At 41.3% G+C, this 24196-nt stretch overlaps 2 protein-coding genes across 14 annotated transcripts in view; one reads left to right on the forward strand and one right to left on the reverse strand.

Moving 5' to 3' along the window:
• Positions 1-11039, reverse strand: part of ubap2l (ubiquitin associated protein 2-like) — a 93693-nt gene extending 82654 nt beyond the window's left edge. For 11 of the 12 annotated variants that reach the window (XM_021571575.2, XM_021571568.2, XM_021571574.2 and 8 more), the window contains exons 1-2: positions 4852-5090; positions 1542-1672 (exon numbers count right to left, since the gene is read on the reverse strand). In XM_021571575.2, coding sequence (XP_021427250.2) covers positions 1542-1643 — 102 coding nt within the window. In that variant the 5' untranslated portion in view covers positions 1644-1672; positions 4852-5090. Of the gene's footprint in view, positions 1-1541; positions 1673-4851; positions 5091-11020 lie in introns of those variants that run through there. The other variant, XM_036952485.1, reaches the window with a different exon arrangement.
• Positions 11040-18187: 7148 nt separating this feature from the next.
• On the forward strand, positions 18188-22688 carry LOC110495991 (protein C1orf43). Of its 2 annotated transcripts, none has more exons than XM_021571579.2 (7): positions 18188-18639; positions 19076-19177; positions 19330-19438; positions 19553-19606; positions 19722-19888; positions 19969-20027; positions 20177-22688. In XM_021571579.2, the coding sequence occupies exons 1-7, from the start codon at positions 18580-18582 to the stop codon at positions 20382-20384; spliced, it is 759 nt and encodes a 252-aa protein (XP_021427254.1). In that variant the 5' UTR covers positions 18188-18579; the 3' UTR covers positions 20385-22688. The 2 variants fall into 2 exon arrangements, with proteins under 2 accessions (XP_021427254.1, XP_021427255.1); XM_021571580.2 differs by having other exon boundaries at positions 18227-18639; positions 19063-19177.
• The last annotated feature ends 1508 nt before the right edge of the window (positions 22689-24196 follow it).

Consider the following 24196-nt stretch of genomic DNA (forward strand, 5'->3'; position numbering starts at 1 on the left):
GTGTTTGGTGTGGGGGGACAAAATTAATTTATGCACAATGGTGCACGAGCACAGATGGTTTGGGTTCCATGTCAGAGCATGCGCAGACCAGCTGGCTGGAGTGTTAACGGCATGTTCGATCTCTCCCTATTCCAGTCTGCTGTCACCACTTGCTTCAATATGTCCACCATTGATTTCTTGGGTACAGGAACAAAGGTAACTGAACTACCGATTAATCGGTATCAGCTTTTTTTGATCATCAAATAAATCGGTATCGGCGTTGAAAAATCATAAAATCGGTCAACCTCATGTATGTATGTATGTATGTATGTATGTACAGTGCCTTGCAAAAGTATTCGGCCCCCTTGAACTTTGCGACCTTTTGCCACATTTCAGGCTTCAAACATAAAGAATAATTTTGCATGCCCAATTTATGTTTGAAGCCTGAAATGTGGCAAAAGGTCGCAAAGTTCAAGGGGGCCGAATACTTTCACAAGGCACTGTATGTATGTATACACACAGTGGGGAGAACAAGTATTTGATAACATGCAAAATCGGCAGTGTTTCCTACTTACAAAGCATGTAGAGGTCTGTAATTTTTATCATAGGTACACTTCAACTGTGAGAGACGGAATCTAAAACAAAAATCCAGAAAATCACATTGTATGATCTTTAAGTAATTAATTTGCATTTTATTGCATGACATTAGTATTTGATCACCTACCAACCAAGTAAGAATTCCGGCTCTCACAGACCTGTTAGTTTTTCTTTAACTGACTTGCCTAGTTAAATAAAGGTTAAATAAAATATCACAAAATGTCTTAATCTGGGAGGTAAATTTGATAAAGTACTCAATCATTTTGCTGTGTATTTCAGCTGGAACCAAGGCATTAGAATGTACCAGAGGCCACCAAAATATGGGTCAGGCGGCAAAAAATGTTTTTGCTCAGGGGAGGCCTGGCTGGTTACTTTTTTTATTTGGCTGGCTACTCCAGATACCTGTGGAAAACACTGAGTACTACTTCCAACTAAGGCATTGCACCATGAAAACTAAAGCATCTGCTATTGGGTCAGTGTGTGCTCCCCAAAATGGCACCCTATTCCTTAAAATGGTGCACTGATTTTGACTAGGGCTGTAATTGCAATGCTTTTTGCATGGCAAAAATGAAGACACGAAGCAGACCAGTCTCTTCGGTCTTTTAAAAACCTGCTGTATGTAAAATATTGTGTGCTATAGTTTGGATGACAACATGTTTGTTTCAAACTTTAGGGCTGTTTTCCTTAAGAAGATCAATCTGCTTTGTGTTGTGATTCCTTGCCATGATACTAATGCGTATCGCGATACTGGTTTTGTCTTGGCCCTACTTTTGGCCATAGGGCTCTGGTCAAAAGTAGTGCACTTTAGGAAATAAGGTGTCATGTGGGACACACACCAATGTAAAAATCATCCAGAACCACTTCCAATGTGTTTCACCATGAAAACTAGCTGTTGGGTCAGTGTGTGAGATGACTAAGTGCATGACATCCTGTGTGGGCAGCAGGGTCGAGGGCCGGGTACCAACCTGAGGCCTCTGCTTGTGCTGTGTCTGGCCTGTCTGCGTCTGGCCTGTCTGCGTCTGCTGCTCCCAGCTGCCGCGGGCTCGGTTTCCGCCCACTGGGGTCATAGTTTACAGTATTTACAAAGGAATAACACCTGCGAAAGAAAAATGGGAGAGTGAGGTTCTGTGGCAAATAGAAGGGGTCCAGGGTCCTCCCAGACTAAGAAGCTCAGTTCTGGTGACTTTAAAAGGACATTCCACAACCTAAATGAATGAAACATGATTTCTACAATAAGATGGGTAAAATTCTTAATATACAGGACCATGCATATAGCTTATACTATCAGGTATGCTATTAGCAATAAACATTATCACATGTAGTCCAAATGATGCAGCAAGGTGGCTATAAATAATTAGGCTGAAGCATGGGGCAACATTTACCCTATTGGGCTAATCATTAGCTAGATTCCAAAAGTAAATATTTTAACTAATCAGCATATTGATGAACTGTATGTCCCAAAAAACTTGCATAAACACAGGAATATAATGTAGGCCTAACTCTTAGGGTAACCAGGCACAGGGTAATGCGCACCCTGCCTGTACTTCTCCCAGGAACAACTTTATGTCCCCCCCCCCCCAAACGGGTTGACAAACTCACAGTAAATACTGTCCAGTGGGGCAAAAAAGTATTTAGTCTCTGTCATTGCCAACAAAGGGTATATAGGTATATAACAAAGTATTGATAAACTTTTGTTTTTGACCAAATACTTATTTTCCACCATAATTTGCAAATAAATTCATTATTATAAATCCTACAATGTGATTTTCTGGATTTTCTCTCATTTTGTCTGTCATAGTTGAAGTGTACCTATAATAAAAATTACAGGCCTCTCATCTTTTTAAGTGGGAGAACTTGCACAATTGGTGGCTGACTAAATACTTTTTTGCCCCACTGTATATCGGGATACTATTTGAATGAAATATATATAAATATATCTCTCTCTCTCTCGTCTCATTTTTGTAATATCACAAAAAAAAAAATTGCACAAGTTTCCTGTACCAAAAACCTCTATTTTTCCTTCATTGCTTGTCCACCATCCTTTTAAATAGGAAGCCAATTTGTTTTCATGACAGTTCAGAACTCATTCTCATGGCTCTCTTGACCCTCTGCTGCATATGGTGAGCAATCTGTTTGGAACATTAAATAGCCATAAAAATACTGTTCAAAAATATAAAAATGCAACCTGTACAGTATTGGTCCAATGTTTCATGAGCTGAAATAAAATATCCCAGAAATGTTTTCTATGCACAAGAAGTGTATTTCTCTCAAATGTTGTGCACAAATTTGTTAGAGAGCATTTCTTCTTTGCCAAAATAATCCATCCACCTGACAGGTGTGGCATATCAAAACATGAGGTAGTCACCTCATACAAGTACTTGGGAGTATTGCTAGATGGTACACTGTCCTTCTCTTAGCACATATCAAAGCTGCAGGCTAAAGTTAAATCTATACTTGGTTTCCTCTATCGTAATTGTTCCTCTTTCACCCCAACTGCCAAACTAACCCTGATTCAAATGACCGTCCTACCGACGCTAGATTACAGAGACAATTTATAGATTGGCAGGTAAGGGTGCTCTCAGGCAGACAGACGTTCTTTACCATTCAGCCATAAGATTTGCCACCAATGCTCCTTATAGGACACAATCACTGCACTCTATACTCCTCTGGAAGCTGGTCATCTCTTTATACCTATCGCAAGACAGACACACGGTTGATGCTCATTTCTAGAAACCCTCAGAGGCCTCACTCACCCCTATTTGAGACACCTACTACAGCCCTCATCCTCTACATACAACACCCGTTCTGCCAGTCACATTCTGTTAAAAGGTCCCCAAAGCACACATTCCTGAGTCGCTCCTCTTCAGTTTGCTGCAGCTAGCGACTGGAACAAGCTGCAACAAACACTTCAACTGGACAGTTTTATCCCACATCTCTTTATTCAAAGACTCAATCATCGACACTTACTGGACAGTTCCGTGGCTGCTTTGTGTGATGTATTGTCTCTACCTTCTTGCCCTTTGTGCTGTTGTCTGTGCCCAATAATGTTTGTACCATGTTTTGTGCTGCTACCATATCGTCATGTGTTGCTGCCTTGCTATGTTGTTGACTTTAGGTCTCGCTTTATGTAGTGTCTCGTGATGTGTTTTATCCTATATTTATATTTTTTTTATATATTTTATTTTTAATCCCATCCCAGGATGAGGCCTTTTGGTAGGCCGTCATTGTAAATATGAATGTTAAATAAAATGTTCAATTAAATCGTAGTAGCACTTAAGAATCTGAGAATATCGTATCATGAGATCCCTGGCAATTCCCAGCCCTATTTTTCATTAGTGAACTTGTGGAAATAGACAGGGTTTATGACTTTGGTTGTGGTAACGACCCATCCAAAGTGATGGTTAACTAGCTAACCTTAACTAATTTTAAACAATTTGGTTGTAACCAAGTTAGCTAATTGGACAGCTAACGTTAACTAATTCACTTTAATTGGGTAACGTTAGATAACGCGTATATGCAAATGCTGTCCGATGAAATGGGAGTTCGTTAACTAATTGAGACCAGGAAAATTACGTTTGTCCCACATTTGCTGGGAAGTTAGCTAGCTAACGTCAACTAAAAATAACTACTAGGTAGCTTGCTAGCTAACTTAGCATGTTTTAATGGTGTCTACTAGCGAACGATGCAACATCAATACGGATATATTCTCAACATGTTTTTATTTAGCTGACGTTAGCGCGCTAACTAGCTATTGGTGTCTTTGGCTTAACTAGGCTAGCTGACGTTAAATAATATTCATGGAGTTTATGTAACTAAAACCATTAGTTAGTCAACATCAGGTATTTCAAGAAATATAATTGTTTCGAAAACATTGACTAACATTTAGATGCTAAGATGCTATGTCATTTTTTAGGGGACATCCAGCTAACGTTAGCTTTATCGAAGTTGTCGATGAGATTCCGTTCTTCTCAACCTCGACGATGGCGAAAATAAGACTAACAATCAGCATTGCAACTAGCTAACTACATTGTTGTTCTCAACCACTCAAATCACCACCGTTAGCTTAACTTATCCACATGTTCATTCGTGCCGCATGCTATTGAGCCCACAGACGCATAGGCCGCACATTAACGTGGTAATTAACGCACAAATTGCACTATGCAGAACCAAGACACCCCTTTAGAAACGCTACCGATGTGTTCTTGTATATACACGACACAGAGGCTCTAGGTAGGCCCGTAGGCCCAAAATAATGTAAATAAATGACATACTGACCAGAAACCCAGTTGAAGTCTGATTCTGCAACACAACCGACCAAGCGGTCTCTCTGTCGACCTCCTAGTCGGAATTCGACTAAATAAAACCTCTAGAGTAATACACGTATCTATGTGAGGTATTATGCCGAACCGACTCGCGCAGACAATAAGCGAGGGACTTGGAATGTACCTGTTTCTTTTCCACTCTGACGCTACATATAGCTCCGTCATGTGGTTGACTGGGCGCTTCAAGGAAGCTAGACATTCGACACGTGGTCACCCACCTAAGAACTGCAATAAAATAGATGAACTAAAATATTTATAGTGATTGCCTATCCTAGACTGTCCGATTTGTCTTGATTGGGTGTTTAGCAGGACCACTATAAGGCTAATATACAGTACCAGTCCAAAGTTGACACCTACTCATTCAAGGGTTTCTTTATTTGTACTATTTTCTACATTGTATAATAGCGGAGAAATCAAAACCATGAAATAACAGATAGGGAATCATGTGGTAACCAAAAGTGTTAAAGCAAAATATATTTTACATTCTTCAAAGTAGCCACCCTTTGCCTTGACAGCTTTGCACACTTCGCAAGTGTGCGCAAAGCTAATTTGTTTAACACTTTTTTGGTCACTACATGATTCCATATGTGTTATTTCATATAGTTGGTCTTTACTATTATTCTACAATGTTGAAAATGGTAAAAATAAAAATCCTTGAATGAGTAGGTAGTGAGTAGTACTTTTGAGTATGAACAGATCATTCAAACCAGTGGCAACAAGCACTGGGGCAGAACACAAGTGTCTTCATTCTCAAAAATGCAACTTGACATCTGTCCAACCAAATATACTGCACCTAAGCCTTAATAAGGATAGTCCCCTTTTTTTTCCCAATTTTTGCCTAAAATGACATACCCAAATTAACTGCCTGTAGCTCAGGCCCTGAAGCAAGGATATTCTTGGTACCATTTGAAAGGAAACATTGAAGTTTTTGGAAATGTAAATTGAATGTAGGAGAATATCACACAATAGATCTGGTAGAAGAAAATTTAAAAAAATCATTTTTCTACCACAATCTTTGAAATGCAACAGAACGGTCCCAAATCTAGCCATCACTCTGGTTGTAATTCTGATGGTGTCCACAAGATGGCATCCGTGTATGTGCAAAGTTTCAGGCAGATAACTTGAAGTATGAGCAAACTACATTACATTTAGTGTGAAGTCACCCAGGTACATTTAGGCAAATCATGAAGGAGACATTTACGTTACATTTTTCTGCAAGAATATCGTCAAATCTGTATACTTGGACTTTGATTTAGCTTTTCCAGTATTAGTAGCCATATTATAAGTTCAACATTTGCAAAACACCCAATTTTCATAACTATCCATATTCTTATAATTTTTGTCCAAAAGGAAAAGGCTTGCTGTCGCACAAGGTTAGCAGCAACATTTTGCAACAGATATAGGGTTTCCTTTACTCCCGTAAAGCACAGCTCATTAGCTATCAAGCTAGCTTTGTTTGACACCGATTGGTGCTTTTTTGACAAAGTTAGTTAAGTTTAGACCGCCCGCATCATCGGCGTGCCATAAAAGGCTTTGCTCTCTGACCAAATTTGGTGTCCTATAGGATATACTACACTCCTAATGATATAGTGAAGTCTGGTTACGTTCTAGGATCTCTGAGGAATAAACACAAACATGATTTGACTGGTTGAAACATTTAGGGTTAGATTTTCACAGATTCCTTTCTTTGCAAAATGAAGGCGTGGAAATACAAAATCGATCGTGCATGCTATATGGACCTTTTCAGGATATGAAAAATTATGATAAATTAGAGCAAGATTTCAGAGGTGAATTTATCAAACCTATCACGGTGAAAAAAAGTGGTTTGTTAGGAACTCTCAAACAATAGCATGACATTTTTTCTCAGTAATAGCTACTGTAAATTGGACAGTGCAGTTATATTTAAGAATTCAAGCTTTCAGCCGATATAAGACACTTATATGTACCTACATTTGTTGTTTCTCTAAAATCTGCGATCGTGACACACGGTGCTGCATGATTTACAACTGCCCCGTTGATGGGACGCCTATCCCTAATAACCAACCATAATCGAGAAAATGCATAAGCTCCTTCATAGTCATGGGATGGGACACTGCTCAACAGCTTCCACTTTGGCATGCACTGGGCGAACCATATTCTGACAGACCACTATGCCCAGATAAGTGCAAACTCACATTTGGCCAGATTAACGATCAAACAGCGCTTGTATACGTTGGACACGCAGAGACCAGTTGTCACTATAAAATGACCACATTATCCAAATACATCCCACATCTGTCCAGACCAGAGACACGGTTCATGAGGCCCTGAAATATTGCAGGTGCATTACGCAACCAAAAGGCAAAACTGTGTAAAAGAACACAGTCCAGAGGTTGTGATGAAAGCATATATCTCCCTTGCTCTCAGAAACTAGGGGACCTGACTGTACCCTTTTAGAACATCGAACTTGCTCACAAATTGTGCAGAACCCACTTGATCAACACAATCCTCAATACAAGGAAGAGGAAAGGAATCAGGCTTTGGAATGTTAACTTCACGATACTCTGCATGGCCTAAAAGATGCAGGCATCTTGACTAACAGACAAGGTGAAGCCCAACTGGAACGAGAAGAATGTTCAGTAATATTGTTACCCATCATGCACTTAAACTCAGAAGTCAAGTACTTGCGCTTGTCAGGAGAAACATGGTAGAAGCGATGCCTTATTGGTTGAGCATCTCCAACATCATGGTCAATGAGATGAGTACGAGAGGGCGTATCAGAAAATGGCGCAGGATAACTTTCAATGTGTTCAACCAACTCCGTATGTTTACCATCATCCAAATGCCGCAGAGCATGCAAATTCCCCAACCTGAACGTCTCAAACGGCCTTGCAAAACAGCATCAGGAGCTGAACTCTCCTCATACAACGTACTGAGAATGCAGAAAGAGCAGAACTAAGTTAAATAATCACCTGACTTAACAGGAGTCGATGCACAAGAGTACTAAGGTTTCAACAATCCAAATTCACATGAAAAAGTTGGGTGGCCTTCCTGCGCTTAGGAGTTGCAATCAGTTCTGTTCAAACACTTTGCGCACCACCATGGAAGGACCAGTAAACTTCACCTGAAAAGGATAACCTACAATAGGTAAGAGCTAAAACCTGGAAACCAGGGCTAAATTGTCTACGTTCAGATCAACAGTCATAAATATGCTTTATCTTTACTTGTGCACTTTATTTTCTCTTTTGCCATTTCACCAGCAGAGAACAGTATATTACCAGTCTAAACCACTGACAGAAGAATACATTTAGTGGTGGCTCTGTTCCCCACCTGTCCTGCAACACAGCCAGAGGGTCACACTGAATTTCCAAAAAACAGATCAGTCAGACTAAATCTTATTCTCTCCTGGACAACTTCTCTAACTGCCAACAGTAACCATGGCAAACCTTCCCAATCACGATCTAGTTCTGTATGGTATGCACAGGAGAAACTTCAGGGTTTGATGAAAACATTCTAATGCACCCTGAGACTGTGCATGATAGGCAGAGGACTGTTACACTTGACACAAAGCGCTGTAGCACTTGTGCAAGCATGTGTGAAGTAAAATTAGAGCCTTTGTCACTGAATGAATACCAAATACAGAGATGAACTGAGATAAAGCCTTCACAACAGACTTGGTAGTTAGTGAGTAGCAGATAAGCAGCAGGGTACCTGGTTGCAAGACACATCACTAAGCAAATAGCTACTGCCAGACTTAGAGCTGGGCAAAGGACCAACAGTTAATGACCAAATGTTCAAAAGGCTGACCAATGGCAGGAATAGGATACAGAGCAGCAAGTTTAATTGACTAATTTGGCTTACCAGTCAACTAGCATGTGTGACATGTTTTAACGTAAGCAGAGATGTCACGTTTAAACCTTAGAAAAGTAATGCAAAATACAGTTATATTCCTAAATCCCAAATGTCCAGCAACATGATCATGGGAGATTTGAAGCATTGTCTGGCTAAACTTAGAGGGCACTACAATCTGCATGGTGGGATCACCTACAAAGTGTTCCCCATGAAGCACCGACCTGCTAGCTAGCATACTGTTCTGAATCGAGTAACCTTGTGCAGAGCTTTCCATCCTATCAGCTGGGAAAACTTAAATAGCTCCTTCAAAGAGGGGTCATCCTGATGTTCCTTCTCCAAATCACCACGAGAAGCTGAGGCAAAGGCGAGTCAAGCGGATCTATAACAGACATAGAATTTTGTTCAGTTGCTGACAAGCTGGATAGATAACTGGACTGTCCGGAGAGTTCTCTAACTCAGGAGCAGGGATAACAGGGGTTTGCTGTATAACCACGCACCCCAGCCCAGACCTGTACACCAGCTAGCTGGTTACCCAGACTAAGCTCAATACCATCAACTGGTAGAGGAGGGGACACCAACCTTTCCTTTCACAGGATCTGAGTCAAGTTGCAATGTATGCACAGGAAACCCCATCCCACAAATTAGTATAGAATCACCTGCAGCTGAACGGCAATACAGATTCAGAAACAAATTATTCGACAGAGCATGTGTCTCAAGATTTTGACATGCATCCTCTCATCACGTCCTACCAGGGAGATGGCATCCTCAGAAATGTATGCAGCACAGTGAGAAGCCCTGGCTTTTCCAGAAGGTTCTGCATGCTTCTGAAGCTGAGATATAGTACTTGGATTAAGTGACATAGCTAGGCCAGAAAACTGTACTTTTGAGTTGCCACCAGAATTTTTTGCTTTGAGGACAGGATATTCATTTTTCCAATGTCCCTTACCTTGACAGAAGTTACAAACTCTGTTCAAATCATTTCTATCTCGTACGGCACGATCAACGTTAGAACATTGATCTGCTCTCAGCTTTAAACTTTTGGCGAGGAGAGGCGTACTCCTTAAGGGCAGTTTTAGTATGACTACCAGGATCCATTAAAAAAAACTTTTACAGATCAAGACACTCATCTGAGAACTGCTGCCACACTAGGAGTTCACCTTTTGCTCACTAATATAAAGTTGCATCACACTGGTACTGAATTCTTGGCTTTTAGACTAGTCTTCATAATGTCTTTCAATTGCTTATGATCCAATATTGCAGTGCTCAGCAGTCTGTGCTATCTGCTCTTTAGTGCACTGCTCCAAAAGTGCTTCAGACGGGCAATCAATTTACTAGCCATGATAAATGCAAATAAAATAACCAATTTAGACTGAGACAAAAGACAACATAACTAGTGTTGGTTTATAGTGTACACTGATAATGTGAAGGGCAACCAAGACAAAAATGGTACTGCCCCAGCCCTATTCTAACTAATAAACCTAACTGACCATATAATTGCAACCATAGTCTTCGTGCAGATATCGCCAAGGGGTATTTATGCACTGGTTCCATCAGAAAGGCAACAGAAAATACAGTGACTGATCTGAAGCCAAGGAAGTGCTCCCAAGGCAATGTATCACAAATTGACCCTACCTGCAGTATCCACCACACTAGGGAGAAAACAAAATGACTTGATCTTAAAAGGAGATCAGTTCCTGAAACCTACAAGGTGATATGTGGTTCCTACCAACTGAAGTAGACATCCTTACCAAAGCAATGTAACATGTACCAGCACCTAAAACACCAATGGAAATAGAAAAAAATGGCTTTGTAGACAAACACTGGGGACAAGAGCTGCTTCCCTTCCAGCATCCACCAAAACCCCTAAAGCTTACACAATCAAGGAAAATCCTGAGACAAATCAGTGACATGCCCAAACTTTGTTTAACAAAGACTGCCAAACAATGTACCACATTGCATTCTAAGAACTACAGTAACACAGCTGAACCCAATTTGGCCCCAATTACTACCCCTACACAAAACAGGGTCCAAACCAAATGCCAACCCAATTAAATTAGCCAAATTTACAAGTAACATACTCCCATATAACCAAAGTCTCCAATTGGACGAGCCCCCACAGTGTTACGACGTGGCTCACAACAACCTGGCTCACAAAGGGAGACCACACATGACCTCAAGGTAAAAATGTATACATTTATTAAACTAAATAATAAATACAAAAATGTAACATAAGCAGTGGATGTCTGTATGATCAGTAGTGTGTGCAGTGTGTGGGTGTTGTGGAAACAGACCAAAAAAACTAAAGGAGATGGAAGCCAGCCTGCCAGTCAGGGAAGAGAGAGAGTGTTGGCTGATGTGGCCACCCTTTATAGCCTGCAGGCCAAGCCTGCCCAGGTGCGCCACATCAGCTGACGATCCTCCCAGCTCTGTCCACTGGCCTCCTGCAACAAGCAGAGTACCAAACAGGAAATCCCAGCAGACAGATTGGGAGAGACTTCACAAGGTTAACGCATACAAAGCAGAAAGAAGACCGATTCCAAATAATCTGTCAGACAACAAAAAATGTTTAATATCAAAGTCGTTTGTCTGACCGTAGGGGGATCAGATGGTGACAGGGGTCTCAACAGGGTCAGGCAGCCAGGGAAGACCAGTCTGTGATGGAGGTGAGGTGAATTCTTGGAGATACAATACTTTGTTCTCTCTGTGCAGTAAACACTAGACAAGACAGATGTTGTTTTAAGGCAGTCTGACAAACTTCCAAAGTTGATTTCAAAACTTTATCAAGGGTTGATAGAGGCTTTTCCCGATGACACAAAACATGTAAAACAAAAATGTGAGGAAGACCTGGACCTGGAAGCTATTGATGGTGATGAATGAATACAGATATGTTAGAATGCCCAGTCATATTCATATCATCTCAGACATAAATTACTGCAGTTTAAGACCATCCATAGAACATATATGCCAGTGAAACTGATTATCAAGCACTGAGAAATGTAATTCCTCTGTCGGAGGTGTAAAACACAAAACGGGACATATGTACATACTGTATATTATGGTCTTGTGAAGGCTGGCTGAATTCTGGCAGAGAGTATGTTATTTTATCTCAGCATGTCTCCCTTCTCCCTGTTTTTGTTTGCTTGGAAATGTTGATACTGGAGACTGTTATTTGAAGAAACTGTGTAACCAATTAACAGCCTAACACACCCGTAACTAATAATGAATGTTCACTAAGATCCTAGCTCAGTGGGATGTGTTGGGTTGGGGCACTGCAGGGTGGTGGACCCCTAGGGTCAGGACGGGGCTACCGAGCTATATTGTGTACAAGTAAAAAGAGCTCTACAGTACTATTAGTCCTATGAGATTAATTATATGGAGGATTTGTTGTTTCTGTGTGTTAATGTATGAGGTGTAGAGTTTTTTGTTTTTGTTTTTTCAAAATCTTTCCCTTGGGAATAAAACAAATTGAAGGTGTGAACTGGGAAGGAAATTGTGTTTGGAGAGAATTCAGTTATTGACTAGACTGGTGGGGGTCGGCGTGCAGGCGGCTCAGGCTGGCTGGTCGGTCTGGCTGAAATTTGATATAGAGGACGTTTTACGAAAGACAATCAAAAGTCTTTGTATTTTTTCAAGAGTTCTTCATTTGTTAGGCTATTGGTTAAAGGTGCAACACAATATGTATTATTGAATTACGTTTGATCTTGTTCAGTCTTCTGAATCACTTAAACACATTTCATAATTATATTTTACCTAGCTTGATGACTGTGGGCATTTTTGCTTACTTTTTGTTCTAAATAGAGATGCCATATTGGAATGTGTAAAATTTCTGAAAATTAGCTTTAGATACCCAAACATATTCTGGGGGAGAACCCCCTACCTCTAAAACCAAAGTGGCGCCCCTGAGGAGAAGTGCTGTATTATCATGAGACGTGTACTTGGATTACGGAAGAGGAATGGAGGGGAAAAGAGAGGCAGAGGAGGTTGAAGAGAGGAAGAGGGAGGAAGAGGGTGAGCTTGAATAGGTTAAAAATTGAGGAAAAAAGGGAGATGGTTTGTTGAAGAAGAATGTTAGAAAGTGTAAACAGAGTGAGCTGTACACTGGATCGAAGAGATGAGGAGAAATGGAAGTAAATGAGGGCGAAGTATCAGAGGTGGTAGGTGTGGTAAAGTTCTTGGAGCCCGAGGCTTGCACCGTCAGGATAAAGATGAGTCTGTGACGGTAGTGACAGTTTTGGAAAAAGTGGACCCTTTCCTTTTGTCTGATTCATTTGTGGTTTCAGGGTGGGAGAAAACGTAGTTAAGTGCTGTGGAATTGGTGAAGGTAACCCAAAGCATAGCCATGGGAAGTAGGGGCGCTGAGGATGCTGCCACTCCACCTGAAAAATCTGAATAAAAGAAAAATATGTACAGTTGAAGTCAGAAGTTTACATACACTAAGCTGACTGTGCCTTAGCTTGGAAAATTCCAGAAAATTATGTCATGGCTTTAGAAGCTTTTGATAGGCTAATTGACATAATTTGAGTCAATTGGGGGTGTACCTGTGGATGTATTTCAAGGCCTACCTTCAAACTCAGTGCCTCTTTGCTTGACATCATGGGAAAATCAAAAGAAATCAGCCAAGACCTTGGGAAAAAAATTGTAGACCTCCACAACTGGTTCATCCTTGGGAGCAATTTCCAAACGCCTGAAGGTAGCACGTTCACATGTACAAATAATAGTACGCAAGTATAAACAGTATGGGACCACGCAGCCGTCATACCGCTCAGGAAGGAGACGCGTTCTGTCTCCTAGAGATGAACGTACTTTGACGCGAAAAGTGCAAAACAATCCCAGAACAACAGCAAAGGACCTTGTGAAGATGCTGGAGGAAACAGGTACAAAGGTATCTGTATCCACAGTAAAACGAGTCCTATATCGACATAACCTGAAAGGCCGCTCAGTAAGGAAGAAGCCACTGCTCAAAAACCGCCATAAAAAAGCCAGACTAGACGGTCTGCAACTGCACATGGGGACAAAGATCGTACTTTTTGGAGAAATGTCCTCTGTTCTGATGAAACATAAAGATAATTGTTTGGCCATAATGACCATCGTCATGTTTGGAGGAAGAAGGGGAGGCTTGCAAGCTGAAGAACACCATTTTCCAACCGTGAAGCACGGGGGTGGCAGCATCATGTTGTGGAGGTGCTTTGCTGCAGGAGGGACTGGTGCACTTCACAAAATAGATGGCATGATGAGGCAAGAAAATTATGTGGATATATTGAAGCAACATCTCAAGGAAGTTAAAGATTGGTCGCAAATGGGTCTTTCAAATGGACAATGACCCCAAGCATACTTCCAAAGTTGTGGCAAAAAGGCTTAGGGACAACAAAGTCAAGGTATTGGAGTAGCCATCTCAAAGCCCTGACCTCAATCCTATAGAAAAAATTGTGTACAGAACTGAAAAAGCGTGTGCGAGCAAGGAGGGCTTACAAACCTGACTCAGTTACACCAGCTCTGTCAGGCGGAATGGGACAAAATTCACCCAACTTATTGTGGGAAGCTTGTGGAAGGCTACCCGAAATGTTTGACCCAAGTTAAACTATTGAAAGGCAATGCTACCAGATACTAATTGAGTGTATGTAAACTCCTGACCCACTGGGAATGTGAGGAAGGAAACCAAAGCTGAAAAAAATAATTCTCTCTACTATATTATTCTGACATTTCACATTCTTAAAATAACGTGGTGATCCTAACTGACCTAAAACAGGGAATTTTTACTAGGATCAAATGTCAAATGAGTTTCAATGTATTTGGCTAAGGTATATGTAAACTTCCAACTTCAACTGTATTTTGGGTGTTTAAAGAAAGGAAAGGGGAAATGTACAACTGAATGGATTCAACTGAAATGTGTTTTCCACATTTATCCCAACCCCTCTGAATCAGAGAGGTGCGGAGGGCTGCCTTAATCGACATCCACGGCGCCCGGGGAACAGTGGGTTAACTGCCTTGCTCAGCAGCAGAATGACAGATTTTTACCTTGTCAGCTTGGGGATTCAATCCAGCAACCTTTCGGTTACTGGCCCAACGCTCCTACCCACAAGGCTACCTGCTCCCCACCAATAGTCCTGTATTAGCGGACCTATATAGCCGATTGCAGCTCGGGCAAAAACTCCCCAAGTAGCACCTCACCCCAAAACTACTTCCCCACTACTATGACCCGAAAGTGGCCTTGTGATAATTGTTTGTGTTTCTGTTGGTCAGAGCAGGTGCTCCGTATCAAACGACTGGGGACAAGAGATGTGAATGGTTTTGTGCTCAAGAAAAGGGTGCCATTGAAAGGAGGTGATTACTGGGGTAGCAGTAAATATAAAAGAGGATCAACTGAAGGGGAAGATTCCTAGTCTTCTTGATGCTCATAGTTTGGTGCAACGGACAGGGTGGCGTGAGTGGAGAAACAGAAGAGTCTTTGTCTGTTCTTTTGAGTTTTGATGTTGAGTCTTTGCCCGACAAAGTGATGCTAGGATATATCAGTTAGGAGCAGTGTGAATAGTAGATCTGTACCAGTACAGAGGGATAAGCCAACAAGTGATATACTGTATGCTTCAGTAAGATTGGATTTTTTTTGAGTTTATAGCAATGGTTATAAACTATACTACAGGGATAGGACGTTAGTCGCAGACAATTGAGGTTGCAGTGGCAGCTGCAGAGAACTATTTGGATGTACAAGATTTGACGTCAGAGGAGTTACAGGGTGTATTAAGTGGCAGTGTCCCGTCCTTTCAGGCTGGTGGCCTGCGACTAGTTAGATTTAGTGGAGTAGGGTGGTGTTTTTTTTGTTTTGTTGTTTGGTACTTTTACCAAACAAGGTCGAGAGCCATGCATCCTTCGGAACACGACCCTGCCAAGCCACACTGCTTTTTGAAACACTGCACACTTAACCCAGCACAACTGGTGACCGAAGTCAGCGTGCAGGCACCCGGCACGCCACAGATGTCGCTGGAGCGCAATGGGACAAGGAAATCCTGGGTGTCAAAACCTCCCCTAACACGGAAGACGCTTGGCTAATTGTGCAGCGCCTCATAGGTCACCTGACACAGCCGGCTGACCCCGGGTTTGTAGTGACGCCGCACGCACTGCAGTGCATAAGAGCGCTGCGCCTCTCTGGAGGCCCAGGGTGGAGGGTTTTTAATGAGTGTAGGGTTAGATGACTGGTAAAAAAAGATATATATATATTCTTATTATTTTCATGCAAAGTATAAGTGAGTTATACTCCAGTCTAGTTGGTGGCGGTAATGCAACATTTATTGGATGCCAAACGCCATTAAACCAGAGTAGGCTCCCAAGTGGCGGAGCGGTCTAAGGCACTGCAGCTCGGTGCCAGAGGCGTCACTACAGTCCCTGGTTTGAATCCAGGCGTATCACATCCGGCTGTGATTGGGTGTCCATTATGTCGGCGCACAATTGGCCCAGCGTCGTTCGACTTTGGCCGTCATTGTAAATAAGAATTTGCTCTTAACTGGCTTGCCTAGGTTAAATAAAGGTTACATTTAAAAAAAATAATATTTTTTTTAACCGCATCGAAGAACAACATCTCTTTTTACACAATGCTAGCTAGCTACAGTGCCTTGCGAAAGTATTCAGCCCCCTTGAACTTTGCGACCTTTTGCCACATTTCAGGCTTCAAACATAAAGATATAAAACTGTATTTTTTTGTGAAGAATCAACAACAAGTGGGACACAATCATGAAGTGGAACGACATTTATTGGATATTTCAAACTTTTTTAACAAATCAAAAACTGAAAAATTGGGCGTGCAAAATTATTCAGCCCCCTTAAGTTAATACTTTGTAGCGCCACCTTTTGCTGCGATTACAGCTGTAAGTCGCTTGGGGTATGTCTCGATCAGTTTTGCACATCGAGAGACTGAAATTTTTTCCCATTCCTCCTTGCAAAACAGCTCGAGCTCAGTGAGGTTGGATGGAGAGCATTTGTGAACAGCAGTTTTCAGTTCTTTCCACAGATTCTCGATTGGATTCAGGTCTGGACTTTGACTTGGCCATTCTAACACCTGGATATGTTTATTTTTTAATCATTCCATTGTAGATTTAGATTTATGTTTTGGATCATTGTCTTGTTGGAAGACAAATCTCCGTCCCAGTCTCAGGTCTTTTGCAGACTCCATCAGGTTCTCTTCCAGAATGGTCCTGTATTTGGCTCCATCCATCTTCCCATCAATTTTAACCATCTTCCCTGTCCCTGCTGAAGAAAAGCAGGCCCAAACCATGATGCTGCCACCACCATGTTTGACAGTGGGGATGGTGTGTTCAGGGTGATGAGCTGTGTTGCTTTTACGCCAAACATAACGTTTTGCATTGTTGCCAAAAAGTTCAATTTTGGTTTCATCTGACCAGAGCACCTTCTTCCACATGTTTGGTGTGTCTCCCAGGTGGCTTGTGGCAAACTTTAAACAACACTTTTTATGGATATCTTTAAGAAATGTCTTTCTTCTTGCCACTATTCCATAAAGGCCAGATTTGTGCAATATACGACTGATTGTTGTCCTATGGACAGAGTCTCCCACCTCAGCTGTAGATCTCTGCAGTTCATCCAGAGTGATCATGGGCCTCTTGGCTGCATCTCTGATCAGTCTTCTCCTTGTATGAGCTGAAAGTTTAGAGGGACGGCCAGGTCTTGGTAGATTTGCAGTGGTCTGATACTCCTTCCATTTCAATATTATCGCTTGCACAGTGCTCCTTGGGATGTTTAAAGCTTGGGAAATCTTTTTGTATCCAAATCCGGCTTTAAACTTCTTCACAACAGTATCTCGGACCTGCCTGGTGTGTTCCTTGTTCTTCATGATGCTCTCTGCGCTTTTAACGGACCTCTGAGACTATCACAGTGCAGGTGCATTTATACGGAGACTTGATTACACACAGGTGGATTGTATTTATCATCATTAGTCATTTAGGTCAACATTGGATCATTCAGAGATCCTCACTGAACTTCTGGAGAGAGTTTGCTGCACTGAAAGTAAAGGGGCTGAATAATTTTGCACGCCCAATTTTTCCGTTTTTGATTTGTTAAAAAAGTTTGAAATATCCAATAAATGTCGTTCCACTTCATGATTGTGTCCCACTTGTTGTTGATTCTTCACAAAAAAATACAGTTTTATATCTTTATGTTTGAAGCCTGAAATGTGGCAAAAGGTCGCAAAGTTCAAGGGGGCCGAATACTTTCGCAAGGCACTGTATGTGTCTTCTTCACAATTGTTATTTGATTGAATGTGTAACTAGCTTGACTCAAAATCAATACACTGTTTCGTTGGAATATCACTCATACATTGGCTCAATGTTTGATTCACTGTCTCCTGGGATCAAGCCAGCCAACCCTTAGATCTAGTATCTAACGCAAAAATATGAGAAGAGGAGATAGGAATCCCATCGGCAATATATGGACCTACGTATAACGCCCCACCCAGCAGAATGTCGACCAATCGTGTTCACGTTGTCATGCTGCGTCGCTCAATCCCTTCTCAAAGTCAGGATATGAGTTGATTAGCCTGCTATTCTCCTCGAAAGTACGTAATGGCATGATTCCAAACGATAAGATATTACAGAGAACGTTAATTATCTCACATTTCTGAAAATATTTGTAAAGTTGTACTTCTTGTTCACGAAATTGTTGTAGCTAGCGCTCCCATTCACGCCTTGCAAGAGAGCTCCCCTTGTCCCAGATTCGCCCGGAATGCACTGCGCGGCCCATTGACGACGCCTGTGCGTTAACACGATTTATATGGAGTTTCCCATCTCCTCAAAAGTATATCTGGGTAATGTAGCAAACCCAAGAAACCTCTGAAGAAGGACATTTCAGAATGGCCGAGTCACCTTTGTCCGGTGTGAATGTAGTGCTAGTTATGGCATATGGCAGCCTGGTAAGTGATATTTTAAATGCATTACTAGGCGCAATCAATGATTTAGCTATGTGTACACATCATTGGGTGCAATCCGTGAGAGATGTACCGCTAGCCAGCCAGCTAAGCTATGCTTATAGCCCCTGATGAATAGGTTAACAACAGTTAGCGGTCTATCTAACGTTAATGTTACAGCTTCTTTGTGATATATTGTTGCATGTCACATGCCTTAGACCAGGGGTCTCAAATCCTGTTCATGGAGAGCTACCTTCAGGACGGTAGCTCTCAAGGGACAAGGTTGGAGAGCCCTGCCTTAGACAATCGGGGTATATTTCACTACTTAAAATTACTTATAATTAGCACAAACTGGTATGAATTGTGCCCTTTTTAAAAAAGTAACCTGTACTAATATTGCTTATAGTCTTGACATTCTGACTTGGATAGTTTTTTTGCACAGGTGTTTGTATTGCTATTTATATTCGTCAAGAGGCAGATCATGCGTTTTGCTATGAGGTCCCGCAGAGGACCCCATGCCCCTATTGGACACAATGCACCCAAGGCAAGACCCTCAGCTGTCAGAGACAAACCTCTCAGTCATCGCTCTCATTTACGATTATCCTACTCTATGCTGCAATCAATCAAACAGATTAATACCATAGTATTTGTTATCTTTGTATGTTGATGGTTTGAGCCTTGTTGGTGTTTCTGCAGGGTTTGCGGGAAGAGATTGACGCACGTCTGTCCAAGGTTCAGGAAATCCGCTTCGAGCCGCGTCTGCTCTCTGAGGAGGATGATAGGCTGAAGCACGGGACACAGTTCAGTAAGTCACCATTCAAATGTATACATGCAACAAATTTGTTCTCTGTAGTGGACAAGATGTTGTGTTTTTATAGTACTGTAATAGTATCATTAATGACCTCCATGATATTCTCAGGTTGCTACAACTACCTGTACAGGATGAAGGCTCTAGATGCCATTCGGGACTCGGGTAAGAGCCGATAGTAGAGATTTTAAGATACCTATGGTTTAAAGCATGGCTGTACATTCCAATTGGCATACGTTATCCTCTTTCTCATAATTATCCGTCCCCTCTCCAACCCCAGGGATCCCGCTGCAGGAGATGGGCCGCAACCCAAACGCCATCACAGGACGCAGTTTCCGCAACTGGCTGCTGGATCTGCGTAACTCCCACTCTCTGATCAAGAGCAGCCGTAGCACCCTCATTGACAACCTGTTGGAGGGATATGACAGTGCACGTCATGGCACAGGGGTTTGTGATTTTTGTTTTTGTGAATTGACTGTTTTCGTGTTGACAGTGTTCGTCAGTGGAAGTGACTTTCTGTGTTTTAGGTATTTGGGGAAGAGGAATATATGAAATACCAGGATGCTCTGAATGAACTGGCTGATGTGTAAGTATTATTACAAAAAGTAATGTGTTTGCTCAACAAATAAATATATCAGTAGGAAGAGATGTCTTCCATCATGTCACAGAAATCTTCACTCTCACGTTATCATGCCATTTAATTTGAGTTTGACACTACCCTCTCTCTTCTCTCAGTGTGAAAGCCTACTCCAGCACCACCAGTCTGGCCCAGCATCACCAGTCAGCAGCCAAGGACCTGACCGGTTCCCCAGCCCGCAGCACCCCCCCCACCATCCAAGTTACCTACCTGCCCTCCACCAGCCAGCGCAGCAAGAGGCCAAAGCACTTCCTGGAGCTCAAGAGCTTCAAGGACAACTACAACACACTGGAGAGCACCCTGTGAGAGGTGACTGTTGGGTCAGTTCGATTTCAATTCCTGCTTGTTGAATCCATAGGAATTGTATTCAATAGCAATAATTGGAATTGTGATGGAATTGACCACAGCTTTGCTATGGAGACTACCAAAAACATAGTAACAGATCAAGCATGTAGTGTATATACTAATGCTTGCGGAAGATCACATTGCATGTACGTTTTACTTTATTTCCATTGGCAATAAGGAGAATTGTCCCATAATACAAAGCATTTGAATAGTCCTATCATCATATCAGGGTCTTTATCCCAGGAATCTACTATGAGTCTATGGTACTTCAATGTATTGGTGCTGACACATACACTAAGGACAAAGACCATTGTACAACAGTTATGCATTACAACTGTTAGTTTCCCCTACACTTGAATTGTAAACTTCACATGTATTTATGTGTTGATTGGTTGTTTGTATAGATGAAGAAAATATATTTATTTCAACAGCTTTTTTTTACATGTAGAATCTGAACTGTGTAGTTATGTGATCGTGTGTTGAGATTAAAACATGGAATGGAGCTAAATTACTTTCCATGAGTTTTTTTTATTTTTCCACTAGATGCCATTAGCAAGTTGGGGAGCAACATGGTCCACTGCAGTTATTCAAGGAACAGTGCTTACAAACTATGGATGGTGATCATTGTCAGTTAGAAAATGCAAAGCTTAAATGCTAAATAGGAATGTGAAAATAGTAGATATGAAAATAAAATGTATATCAGTGTATGATTCATGCCACAATTCAATTCCAAATTTAAAATTAAATGTGAAAATGGTTAATAGAAAAAGCCAAATGGTAAACAGAAAATCAAAGGCAAATTGAAAGTGGCTGTTTTCATTTTACAACTACCCAATTAATTATTTTCTCTTTTTCAATTTTCATTTTTCAAAGTGTATGCATATGATTTATTGGAGGCGTGAACCAGGAGAGCAACACCACACCCCATGTGGGCTCTCTGTACATTGATTTTAGACTAGAGTAACCAACACACAGGGTGAGAACCCAGGTCTCCTGCGCACCAGAAAAGCATAGGCCTGCTAAGCTGAAGCCTAGGCATTGACTCAGGGAGCCAATGCAACTCTTCAGATCTCAGGCAAGGTAAGGCCTACTCATCATGTCTGGTAACTAAACCACCTGAGTTACAATTCACCATCCTTTGACCTCTTCCTCCTCACAGAGACACATCTGAGCCACAGCACAAATATGACAAGGGTGTAAATAAATGTAGAAATTAATTTCAGAATGGAAAAATGCATTCAGTGTAAACCAGATATAAAGTATGTAGAAAGGAGAATGTACCTACAGTTCCGACCATTTATATGGTCAGACTTACACTTTTCTTTAACAATTCAGAGCGAAGAGTCCAGATTTGAATCACATCCATAACCTGTGGCGAGAGATGAAAACATAAATTGGTGGAGGGCACCCTTCAAACAATTTGGCCCATTCTTCAGCAGCAAACTTCTCTAATTCTTCATTGTTTGAGGGGTGCCCTCCACCAATTGCTGTTTTCATTTCTCGCCATAGGTTATGGATGTGATTCAGATCTGGACTCTTTGCTGGCCACTCCAGAACAGTCCAGTGTTTCTTCTTGAACCATTCCAAGGTGCTTTTTGATGTGTGTTTGGGGTCATTGTACTGCTGGAAGACCTACAGCTTTCAATGGACACCCATTTTTTTGGAACCTGGGTTGAACATTGGACTCAAACACCTGATAATCTGCTGATTTCATGATGCCTTACGCACGTTCAAGGCCCCCAGCACCAGAGGCAGCAAAGCAACCACACAGAATCTTTAAACCTCCCCGATTTTTGATTGTAAGGATGGTGTTCTTTTCCTTGACTGCTTTGTTTGGTTGTCGGTAAACACAGCACTGATCTATACTGCCAAATAGCTCAAACATTGGTCCACAACATTTCACTTGGGATTTAGGGTTGTTTGGGTGGGTTTTTGACAAGTTTATTCAGGTTTTCTAGTCTCCTTCAGCAGTGGTGTCTTCCTATGTTTACCAATGACCAAATTAAGCAATAGACGTATAGTGGACATCACGCCTCAAACATTGAAGACTTAGAACAGTTTGCTGCTGAAGAGTGGGCCAAATTGCAATTTAAAAGGTGCAGCAAGCTCATTGATGGCTACAAGAAGCCTGGAGTGTTCTTGGCCGAAGGCTATGCTGTACTAGCTCCAGGGTACATATAATTTTGTCCATGTCATTTGTCTTTATAAAAATACAAAATAAATGGAAACTTAAGTTGACAAAAATAAAATTGGTTCCTCAATGTTGAAAATCTACTACCAAGGTGTTTATTATGATTATTATTATTTGAGAAGAAATAGCGAATTATTTAAAAGTGCAAGGGTGCGCTCATAATTGGCCAGAACTGTATATATTATAGGTGTGATAATAATATAATCTTTGAGAACTAACAATCACCAAAATAAAAGCTAGACGGTCAAGGAGAATTTTAAAAAAATCCCAAAAACAAATAATTTGGCATTATTGATATGTTTTAGCGAAAAGAACAGGATTAGCCATGACAAAATGACCTCGCACATGTGATAAGTAACTTGGCCTGAGACCAAAAAAATTGCATTGGCTCCCCAAGATACATTTCTTAGGCCTTGGTTTAGCAGGCTAAGTTGTTCTTCTGGTGTATAGGACACAAGGTTCGAACCCTGTCAGTTACGCTAGTCTAAAGTCAATGCACAGAGTGTCTCATGGCTAGGATGTATCCCTGTATGGTGATTGATGTCTTGTTGCTCTCCTGGTTCACACCTCCAGGAAGGAATTTGAAAATAAAAAGTGAAAATGCCAAATTGGGCAGTTGGAAAATTAAAACAACTACTTTCCATTTCACTTTGCATTTACAATTTTCCCTTAATCATTTGCCATTTTCTGTTTACCATTTTCCTTTAGAATTTCCGTTTACCGTTTCCAATTTTCAAGCAGCCATTTTCATTTTATTTTAACATTGAAAATTCATTGGTGCAAGAATCATGACATTGATTAGAAAATATAACATTTATAATTTTCGCATTTCAATTCAGAATCTAAGCATTGCAATTTTGAACTGGCACTGATCACTCTCCATAATAAAGTGTCTATTATAATGCTTTTTTGATTTATCTAAAGACATCTAACATGTGGGACAGAAAGAGGGAACAACTTTTTTTCAACTACTATAAGCTTTATTTTGACAAACAAAGACACAGATAAAAGTACAAAGACCTTATGCACAAAGCTACTACACAACTTATATCTACAATAGACAGAGGGACGGTTTTCACATTAAATATGTTTGGTTTGTAAAAGGGCCCATAACTGTAACAGAAAAATATATTTTGTTTCACAAAATAAGAGCTCTTAAACCAGACAGCAAATTTGGTACTAACAGTATAGGAAAATAACACACAATGGTTGCGTCCCAAATGCAACCATAATCCCTATTTAGTTCACTACTTTTGACCAGGGTCCAAAAGGGGGAATAGGGTGCCATTTGGGGGACACACTATAATCATCAGAAGTTATATGCATGCAGGGTGTAATGATAGTGCGTTAAACTACCTCCTTTGAAATTATACACTGGCACTGCATTCAGTGCTAGAGACATCACTACAGACCCGGGTTCCATCCCAGGCTGTGTCGCAGCCAGCCACGACCGGGAGACCCATGAGGCGGCGCACAATTGGCCCAGCGTCGTCCGGGTTAGGGGAGGGTTTGGCCGGCCGGGATGGCCTTGTCCCATTGTGCTCTAGCGACCGGGCGCATGCAAGCTGACTTCGGTCAACAG

The sequence above is a fragment of the Oncorhynchus mykiss genome, chromosome 18, assembly GCF_013265735.2.
Source record: "Oncorhynchus mykiss isolate Arlee chromosome 18, USDA_OmykA_1.1, whole genome shotgun sequence".
In the NCBI taxonomy this organism is placed as follows: domain Eukaryota; kingdom Metazoa; phylum Chordata; class Actinopteri; order Salmoniformes; family Salmonidae; genus Oncorhynchus; species Oncorhynchus mykiss.

Bases quoted from the DNA above. Each gene is read 5' to 3' on its own strand.
- LOC110495991 (XM_021571579.2), top strand. From the start codon at position 18,580: ATGGCCGAGTCACCTTTGTCCGGTGTGAATGTAGTGCTAGTTATGGCA. The intron at 18,640-19,075 runs GTAAGTGATATT...TTTTTTGCACAG, and splicing joins TTATGGCATATGGCAGCCTG to GTGTTTGTATTGCTATTTAT. The intron at 19,178-19,329 runs GCAAGACCCTCA...GTGTTTCTGCAG, and splicing joins TTGGACACAATGCACCCAAG to GGTTTGCGGGAAGAGATTGA.